This window comes from Notolepis coatsorum, assembly GCF_963971535.1.
Source record: "Notolepis coatsorum genome assembly, chromosome: 5".
Classification (NCBI taxonomy): Eukaryota; Metazoa; Chordata; class Actinopteri; order Aulopiformes; family Paralepididae; genus Notolepis; species Notolepis coatsorum.
Window position 1 is genome coordinate 98,703,074 of NC_140169.1, and position 10,844 is coordinate 98,713,917.

At 39.5% G+C, this 10,844-nt stretch overlaps 1 protein-coding gene across 1 annotated transcript in view; it reads right to left on the reverse strand.

Moving 5' to 3' along the window:
• Positions 1–10,223, reverse strand: part of akap7 (A-kinase anchoring protein 7) — a gene marked incomplete at its 3' end in the record, with an annotated part of 108,925 nt that extends 98,702 nt beyond the window's left edge. Inside the window, exons 1-2 of the mRNA XM_084314192.1 lie at positions 10,142–10,223; positions 9,562–9,647 (exon numbers count right to left, since the gene is read on the reverse strand). Coding sequence (XP_084170318.1) covers positions 9,562–9,637 — 76 coding nt within the window. The 5' untranslated portion in view covers positions 9,638–9,647; positions 10,142–10,223. The remainder of the gene's footprint in view (positions 1–9,561; positions 9,648–10,141) is intronic.
• Positions 10,224–10,844: the final 621 nt, after the last annotated feature.

Genomic DNA, 10,844 nt, shown 5'->3' on the forward strand with positions numbered 1-10,844 from the left:
CTCACAGAATGCATCAATTCTCTGGGCATGTCAAATTCATCAAATCAACTTGCAAAGTTTTCCCTCAATTTATCAATGAAATCTGTCATTAATTGAGTGACTTTTGGCTCAATTGTGCGTGTGAACGTTGACATAAAAAGAAAAAAGTAAAAAAAAAAAAAAAAACGTTTTTTTTTTTTTTTTTATTATCATCATGTAATCTTTTGCGGGCCGGTCAGAATCATCCCGCGGGCCACCAGTTGAATAGCCCTGAATTACAGTAATCAGCTAGGTTACTTATAGAGGAGGTGTGCCCCCTAGAGTTCAAACATAAATGCAACACCTAGTCTAATATGAATTCTAATATTCTAACAGTACAAATCCACCAAGTCGGTTTCTGCTTCTACAGTGGCTATCTGACGTGACCCTCGCATTATATGCTATCATCATGTCGAAAAGACCAAAGCAGTCCGGTGCTCAGGGAAGGAAAAGGAAAGAAGAGGAGGAACAACGTGAAAATGGCAGAGGTCTGAGATGGATAACACATGACAACAAATTCAAACCAGGGATAGACGACCATGGGTTCAAAAGATGGGAACGGGGGGGGGATAACAGCAATATGTACAATGATAGAAGGAGGGGATATGCAGACTCTACGAAAATTGAAAGAGAGATTCGGACTAGAGAATAGAGACCACTTTAGATATTTACAGATTAGAGATTACTATAACAAAGAAATAAAACAAGACAGAGACAAAGAACAGAATGGGGTAATTAAGATAATGGAAAATCATATGAAGGAAGGAAGGGGAGGGTTATATCAGCACTATATCAGGCAATAATGGACAGTAAGGAAATTACAACCTTGTATATAAAAGAAAAGTGAGAGAAAGAATTAGAAATAGAGATAACAGAGGAATGGTATAACACATGTAAGATACAACAATCAACCACAGGATCAAGGATATGGAGGGAATTTGGGTGGAAAAACATAATTAGATTCTTTATAACACCAGAAATACAGGGTAATTACGCGCCAACACAAAAGCCATGTTGGAGAAAATGTGGGCAAGAAGTAGCGAACCACACACACATATTCTGGGAATGTCAGAAAATAAGAAACTATTGGGAAGAGATAGGAGAGATAATAAATGAAATAGTAGGATATGAAATACCCCAGACAGGTCTAGTACTATACCTAGGGAACTTGTCACAGAAAGACATTCAGGGAGAAGACAAATATTTGATTAAGATACTATTAGTAGCAGCCAAGAAAGCATTGACTAAACTGTGGTACAGGGTAGAAGCACCGACGAAGGAACAATGGACAGAGATAATAGAGGGGATACAGGAAATGGAGAGAATCACGCATATGCTGAGGCTGCAAGAGGAGACATTTTTGTCAAAATAGGAAAAGTGGGAGGCCGACTGTGAAGGACCCATGTCACCCTTTTTTCTTTTCTCATTTGTCTATTTGTTTTAAATTTTTATTTCTTTTTGATATTATGTCTTTATAGTTTTGTATGTTGAAGTGTATTGTCTATGTTGTTTCAAAACTGAAAATTTAAATTTAAGTTTAAAAAAAAGAAAAGGGCAGAGGTACAGTAGCGTTAATGTGATGCGATGAATTGTCTAGTGCAACAGTGTAACAGAGTGTAATGTTAACTTGCTAGCTTACTTTTGGATGACGTTAGCTAAAAATACAAACTATGCTACTGCGTGCATAACAGTAGCCTACATAAAATAAAAGTAGGTTACATAACTATTAAAAATAAGAAAACTGTAGTATCAGTCATCATCAGGGAAATTAGGTCTATTCAGCAGGGTCATAGTCCTGTGTCATACTGTAGGCTAAATTTGTATTGACATCCGTTTACCCTATAATCAAAAATTGTATTCCTTTTCATCTCCTTTATAATTAATTGTTGTAGTACGACTTTGGTTTGTTGTGTTACAGTTAGAGCTGGGCCGTTAACGGCGTTAACGTGCTGCGTTAACGCTATACTAGTATCGCGCGATAATATAATTAACGCATTAATCTAAAATTTTTTTTTTTTTTTTTTTACGTTTTTTTTTTTTTACCTTTATTTACCCAGGGTAGGTTCGCTGAGCACAGATGCTCTTTTTCAGGAATGCTCTGCTTCACATTCACACAGTTCCATTCACACCTGGGAGCTGCCCAGTACAACCACAGTTGACACCATTGGCCACTGAGCAAATCCACTGGAGCAGTTGATTCAAGCCATGTCACATAGTTCAAGTTTGAAATGATTCTTTCTGTTTTGCTCCTGAGAGTGTGCTAGATACTGTACTGTACTGGTAATATTATTTATTTGTGTTAACTTCTGAATAAAACAACTTATTAAACACAAGTACATCTTATTGAACATTATTTTGATATTTCATTACCAATTATCATAGCAAAACAGTTTTTTCAAACAGTCTGTAATGCATTTTGGAAACGGGAGATGGGCTCATGGTGTAATGGGCCACCTGGCCTGAGAAACATAAGGAGGAAAGAAAAAGTAAGGACTTACTTCTGGTCATTATTTGGGTAGAACACATATTTTGAATGCCTTCGGCAGGTTTTTTTTTTTTTTTGAGCCATTTTAATCTAGATTAATCTAGATTAAATCCAGGATTGCAGATAGATTAATCTAGATTAAAAGAATTAATCTATGCACACCTCTAGTTACAGTTCATAATCTCTAAAGTGAGTTTATAGTTAGTTACATCAGTGTTTTAAAGTGCATATCACTAATGCCAAATAAACATTCCCATTATGCTATATTAGTATTACACTGCAGTTTACAGCTTTTTTTGGACTCTGTAAATGTAAATCTACATTTCATTGTAATGACAATAATGTTTAATTAAATTACCATTAGTATGCATGCCCATCTTATGTACAGCATAGCAGACATGCATCTTTTTAAGTTTTTCCATCTTCATTCTTGTAAAAAGAAAAAAAGAAAACTAATAGACTGCAACACCCAATGGTCATACACACTCTTCTTCTCTCTTCAGATGCACTTCTGAAATATTTGAATCCCACCCCTGCAAATGTTGGGCCACCTGCAGACACCACCACCTCAGAAGCACAGAGCACTCACCCTGCCCCCTCCACCTCTGAAGAGCACAGCTCACAACGCACAGCACCATCGAGCACTCCCCCTGGCCCATCCACCTCTGCACAACCCAGCTCACAACGGACAGCCACAGCACCATCGAGCACTCCCCCTGGCCCATCCTCTGCACAACCCAGCTCACAATGCACAGCACATAGAATTCTGCCTAGGGCAGCCAATTGGTCAGAGCCGGCCCTGGATAGAGTGACCAAATCTATATGATCCAAACACAGGAAAGCATGCCGATTTTGCAGATAATTTCTGGACAAGGAATACTGAATACTTATGTACAAATAATGTTTACATAATGTATAAAGCATTTGATCTAAATATAACCATTTAGATGAGCTATTACAGCATAGTAGGCTAAAGGCGACTGCAGACTGCAATAGAAATACTGCCGACTGATGGGACTCAGTAGCGTTCTCACTGGACAAGCCCATTCAACCATTCTTCTATTTATCGTTTTGCCCAATTGTGATGAAAAAAAACTACTACATAAGGCTATAGCCGATTTCATTATTCTATGTGTGGGGTTTGATCTTTAGGTTTTGGCAGATATGTCTCATGTGATTTAATTAACTATGAAGTTTGGTCAAATAGGCTGTAACACAGTGCTGTAGTCTACTGTGGTGGAATAATAACCACCCCCCACCCCATTACCCTCCCCCATCCATTCACCTTTCACCTTCAACCCCCCCTCCCACGTGTGATCTCCCCCACACACTCCCCATAGCCTATTATATACATACTAGGGGTGTAACAGTACACAGAAGCCACGGTTCGGTACGTACCTCGGTATTGGGGTCACGGTTCGGTACGAGTTCGGTACAACAGAAAAAAAATATTTATAATAATTATTATTAATATTATTATTATTTTTTTTTTAATATTATATTTATGATAATTATTATAATTATTATTATTAAATAGAATAATTTTCTATAGGCTTGCCGTGGTAGTCAGTGATACTGGTGTCATTCTGTGTTCAGGCATCGACTTGCCTACTGCCCCTTTAACAACTTCTCCTTGCTAAGTTTCACTTTCACTTCTAGAGAGAATTTAACTTCACGACAAGACTGAATACTAGAGAACAGATGACATATTACAACAATGGCAGAGGATTATTTGGATTTAAACACAGTGGATCTCAGATGATCTGTCCGGAAAAGCATGTTTCTTTTTTTTATTTGATGAGCTGTGCCTGTGAGTCCGGCGGGGGAGATGTTGATGTGTTTGTTGGTGCGCGTGTGTGTCGGCAACGCGTGTGTGTTTCTTTCCATTGGTTTCATTTGGTTAACGTTATTGGGCGAACAAGAAAATGCAGCTGTTCCAATGTAAATGTGCCTTTCTCTGTGCACTTTCGCCCCTCTGAACTGAAGTCGGGGACTCTGTGTGCCACGCGCTGTTCTCGCACGGACCTCGCAAGTGCCTGCATGTGTGTGTGTTTGCGCTGTGGGGCGTATTCTCCATATGGCTGCGCGTACCGCACCGTGGCGGCTGTACCGTAAATTCGCGGGACGAATACACGTACCTTTACACCCCTAATACATACCAACTGAGTCCACCTGATTGTCTACATTCATTGATCCGGGAGGATTCTCTCACACTACTCAAGACTGCATGCAACAACACAACTCTCAGCAGCCAGCGGTGCATCTCTCTGTCCCAGAGAGACAAGGCACTGGAAAGTAGGGAGACGCTGGTGTATAGACTAGGCTACTTGTGAGACATCGGTGCATGGCTGGTGATTAATAACTAGACAAAACTATTTAACATTTCATATATGAGTTTATTGAAATGCGGGACATTCTCTTCTGTTGCGGGACGCTGGACAAAGGGCTAAATTGCAGGACTGTGCTGCACAAACAGGACATTTGGTCACCCTAGTTTCGGATTGTCTGGTGTCTGAATTAACTGGTGATCATTGACGTGTGATCCAGTGGTGGTAGTGGTGACGGTGGAGGTGCTGTTGAAATGCAGCGAGCTAACCTTACTAGGAAGTAACATTTCTGTCGACTTTACTGATATTGACAAATACACATTGTTTTAAGCCTTCCCTTTTGTTTGTGGGGAAGTAGAAACTATGACAACAAAGCAGCCGTCCCTGTTAAAGCAAATTAATTATTCAGTTGAAAAGGAACTTCAAGTTAATCTGGGTGTGTTTTAGGGCTGTACCGAATGTAATTTTTGAACATTCGAAGCTTCTATTGAAGTATTCGAACGAAGCTTCGAATGTCTGTAGTCATATTTTATGACATAATCCAAATATATATATATAATAATAATATATATTTTTTTATAAATATCCTCAAACTAAATCCTCAATTTGAATAAAGTGATTAATCTGATTAAATTAGTATTTTTTTTTTATTAAATAAACTTTCTTTAATGAATATAACTCATCAGTTTTGTCAACATAAATAATCCAATAAGGGAACGGTTGGTACGAAAGTGATGGTGACGTCTTCATGGAGCGCCGAGTGCCAAGCGGATGCAGATAGGCTACATCATTTATGATAAATGTTTTATTTAAGTTTTTATGATGAGTCATATACTATAATAGTATAATACTATAATATTAGTGTAGCCTAATCTTTATCTGCAACTGTGAAGAAAAACTCCATTGGTTTAAACAGAATGAATAGACACATAAAAATTAGGGCTGTCAGTTTATCGCGTTAATTAGATTAATTAATTACACAGCAAATTATCGCGTTATGAAAATTAACTCAAAATTAATTACATTTTTTTTTTTTTTTTAACAAATGTTTTTTATTTTCCCTTTTTTAACATAAAGCTAGACAAACAATACAGTAACAGTAAAAAACAATGATAAATCACAGGACAATGACAGAAATAATAATAACAATAATGACAGTCCAGTAATTAAATCAAATATAAATGTAGATAAAAGGCATAAAAAGAATAAATACAATACAATACATGTGCTCTTGCTCGCTCTTCCTCGCTCTTCCCTCCCCCCCCCCCCTCCCCCTCAGGACCCCCTCTTGGACTATACATCCACTATTCCATTTAACATCAGAAATTACAGGTTCATATGCTTCCCTTTATCTTCTCCACCACAGCTAACCAGATTGCTATGCTGGCTTCATTAACACCTAAAATTCGTGCAGTAGATATCTCTATATAAAAATTGTTTATTATATATATATTTTTTTATCTCATTCATTCCATAAGAACGTAGAATACACATGTACAGACTTTTTTTTTTATATGGTCCATTTGCATGTTCTTGGTATCTGATTCTAGGGACATCTATGGATCTCAGGGAATGTATTCCCAGTGTCAGAAATACTGTGTCTGTTACTAGGCTTGAGTAAATTGTAATGAACCAAATGAGAATATCAATAAGAAAAAACGTTATCTTTGACATGATAGAAGATGATTAAACAGAAGGTTTTGTAGATACAGTACTGAATTCTGCCATCCGGACACATGAAATTTGAAATATGATTATAGAATATAGAATATCAGGCATAAAATGGTTATGCGATTAAAATGCGATTAATTTGATTAATTAATTACAAATCCTGTAATTAATTAGATAAAAAAATGTAATCGCCTGACAGCACCAATAAAAATATATATATTTAAAAAAAGGGAAAACATATATATATATTTTTTAATAAAAAATTCGATGATTGATCGATTGATTTGATTTAGAATTCAAATGTCAACATTATGAACGAAGCTTCGAAGCTTCGACTATTCGGTACAGCCCTAGTGTGTTTGGTGAGTGGGATTAGCTGCTCATTAGCTGGATGAATTCATGAATGACTTTAACTCATTCACTGCCAACAATGATTAAACTCATTATTGGCCGCCAATGGTTGAATGCCAACAACGAGTATACTCGTTATTTGATCGTTATTTCTTTTATTCGATATTTCCATTCATTATCCATCCAGGGAGCCTGGTGTTATCATAGGGAATGAGTCTGAGATCGCAAAAGTCCAATACCGCCGCCTGGTAGGATGCGGCCGGTATTGCACATCCTTTGAAACTCTGTGTATTGGGCTGTGTGTCGATTATATTGGTCCGGGCTGACTTTTCTAGTAACCTGAACCTAGGGCTTCACCCGATCGAATTGAATCGTTTTCAGGACCCCCGATTCATTATGCTGTGGTGGGTTGTCATGGGCCAAATGGACATACGATCTACCAGATGGCAATCAAATAATTGGAATATTCTTTTTGGAATCCCACCGGCCACAGGTAAGAGCAATTTAACGTCAATTTCAGCTTGATTGTGCCTTGTTTTTATAGCCATCGCCCTGATCAGCGTATGTTGTTGTACTAACGAATGCCATTATTCACAATCAATTCATCAGAAACGACCCCCCCCCTTTCATGCATTCACGATGGAACATAATACCGATCATATGCATTTGAATTTTTAATTGTAGTGTGTGTAGGGACGAAATGCCAATGCATTTAGTATAATACTACTAATACTATTACTAGCCTCCCAGGAATTACCCTAAACCGCTCTAAAACCATACTTATATTCACCACGGTATAAAACGGGAATGTATGGATGGAAAATGTATTTCTTTTTCACATCTTGAACGATAGATACTCAATGTCAAATGAGCCATAGTATTGCATCCATAGCTATAATATAGAATATAGTTATAGCCCTGCCAACAAGGTGACTGACTACATTGGTTTAATGCGTGGCAGCGCATAGCCATATCCCGGAAACAGCGTGGCAGCCAATGAGTTAAGGTCAAACAGCTACTCAGATCAGCATCAGTCTCCAGAATGAGATGTTTGTTTGGCAGAGGGAACGAATCCCTACAGTACAGGGCTTTCCCTAAACAATATATATAAAAAATAACAATACTAATAATAATATATTTAAGCTTGTGGCCAGCTTATACCTTATACACTTAAACAAATACATTTACGTTTACATTTTATCCAAAGCGACTTACAAGTTTTATACGACAAGTCAGTAGGAAGGGTACAACTCTATCAGTGAGTAACTATGTTCATCAAAGTGTTCAGACTTGAGTTCTACAGTGTTGAGTGTAGTTAGTATATTAGGAAGAGTGCATGACAATAAGAAGGTTAGTGTGTTTTTTGTTTGTTTTTTTCTTTCATTTCAGATATTCATTGAAGAAGTGTGTCTTTAGTTGACGGCGAAAGATTGGTCGGGTTTCGGCTGTCCTAACTGTGGTGGGAAGTTCGTTCCACCATTGTGGAGCAAGGACCGAGAATAGGCGGCTTCTCTTTGATGACCTACCCGGGGCTCAGATAGGAGTGGGTCTGAGGCGGCCAGAAGATGCAGAGCGTAGGGGTCTTGAGGGTGTGTAGTTAGAGACCATTGACCGGAGGTAGGTGGGAGCCGTTCCCTTTGCCGCACGATATGCCAGGTTGAGGGCCTTGAAGCGGATTCGGGCAATGGGGAGCCAGTGCAGGTCTCTAAGAAGTGGGGTGACATGGGCTGACTTCGTAGGGTTGAGATCAGGCGGGCGGATGCATTCTGAATGAGTTGAAGAGGCTTGGTGGCGGTGGTCGGGAGGCCAGCAAGCAGTGCGTTGCAGTAGTCGAGGCGGGAGAGGACTGTTGATTGGATGAGGAGTTGGGTGGCTTCTTTTGTCAGGAAGGGGCGGATTCTTCTGACGTTCCTCAGGAGAAATCTGCAGGTTCTGGTTGTTGGGCCAATGTGAGCGGAGAAGTTCAGCCGGTCGTCAAGGACAACACCAAGGTTCTTGGCGGTCGGGGACCCGGTCACAGCTACATTCTCCACTGTGATGGAAAGGTCGGTCAGGGGGGAGGATTTGGCCGGCAGGTGAAGCAATTCTGTTTTTCTTTGGTTCAGTTTGAGGTGGTTGGTTGTCGTCCAGGCGGAGATGTCAGACTTATTTTTAAACTTGTAAACTTATTTGTAACTTTTGTTTGCCATTTTATTGAAATTATGTTTTGAAGTGGCAGGACATTGGGGAAATCCTGGGGAAAGCCCTGGAGTGGCACATCTTACTATGGTCACTTTTATTAATCCTTTGTCATCATTGTTTCTACTTCAATGTGACATCATCCACAAACAAACAGACACCGGAATAGTTTTTTACCCCAGGCAGTCAGACTCATGAACAAATAATACAGCTGTCCCTGGAGCTTAGCACAAATTAATAGAAGCAGATGAGGACCACTAGCCTAGCTTCAAACTCAGGTGTTTTTGCTAGGCTACTGGTCCGTATTCGCTTCCATTCATTTGTGCTAAGCTAGGCTAGCTTGCAGCTGGATAGCTTTCTACTGAACACACAGAGAGGAAATTGGTATCTAATCTATCTTCTTGTCTGACTCATATTTCCCACAATGTTGGCATGTTCCTTTTAAGGAGTCGGCAACAAGCATTTCACTGCCCATTGTACTTGTATGGGACAAATTAACTTTGATTCGATGATCAGTGCCTCCTTACATACCATCTTCACAACCACCATCTTCATCATCATCATGGTGGGGTGCTGTCCCCACAACGCAGGGGGTGGCAAGCTGCATGTCACACCAGCTAGCAGAGAGAGAGAGAGAGAGAGAGAGAGAGAGAGAGAGAGAGAGAAAGAAAGAAAGAGAATAGTTTTGCACACTAGACATCACCAACAGGGAGCATAATAATAATAGGCCTAATAATTCTCATTATTATTATTGCAAACGTTCATACTGCCTCTATAGTTACAAAAGAATACATCACTTGAGACTGAAAGATAGACACCAGACAGGGGGGGGGGGGGGGGAGAGCTGTACTGTATTGTACACATTCTGCAATCTGTTAATACACTTTTCAATCAACCAATCAATCAGAGAGAGAGAGAGAGAGAGAGAGAGAGAGAGAGAGAGAGAGAGAGAGAGAGAGAGAGAGAGAGAGAGAGAGAGAGAGAGAGAGAGACGGTTGCAGTCTGATGTATTAACGTGCTAACGTTACTGGGTTAATGTTGTTGCACAGTAAACTGTCGTGGAAATACATTATCCTAAAACAACAACAATGCGCCAAACTACCCCTCCTACCATGCAGTATCTGAACGGTCTGGACACCGGAGAGAAAATACCGGAAGAAAGCTGCTGTTTGTAAACAACCACCAACCCAGAGGCCTGCATGAAGACAGTTCAGCAATATTGGTAACACGGTTCTGTAAATAGCTACTGAATATTTATATACCGGTATACATTTAAACTTAATCAAACAAAAAACATTTGTGCTCTAAAGACAAAGGCTCAATGAACAAACCTGAGCCCATTGATTCTAAAAGGTCTATAAACAGTTCTACTAAGGGATTACAAACTAAGCATGTAAAAACATGACCCATAATGGCTCACAGACAGCGTAATTGTGCTGACTGTATGTAATTAATAATGTATCATAATAAGTATCCTGACATCCATCCTCTTACAGCTGTTATTCTAACATTAAAACCATTGAACTCCACGGAGACCTCACTGGCCAGACTCTGTCTCTGTAGGGCTGTGGGTGACAGTTGGACCACGTGGGGCGGACGCTCACACGTCCAGCCAATCAGAGCCCCGTACGTTCAGGCGCCTCTGATAAACTCGTAGATTACTAGATTTCTAGACAACAGCGCTTCTCTCTCGGGGGATTGATTGATTGATTGATTGATTGAAACGTTTATTAACAGATTGCAGAATGGGTACAGTACAGTACAGCTCAATACATACAATTGTTAAGAGGATGCAGACCTGAGAAAGACTTTCG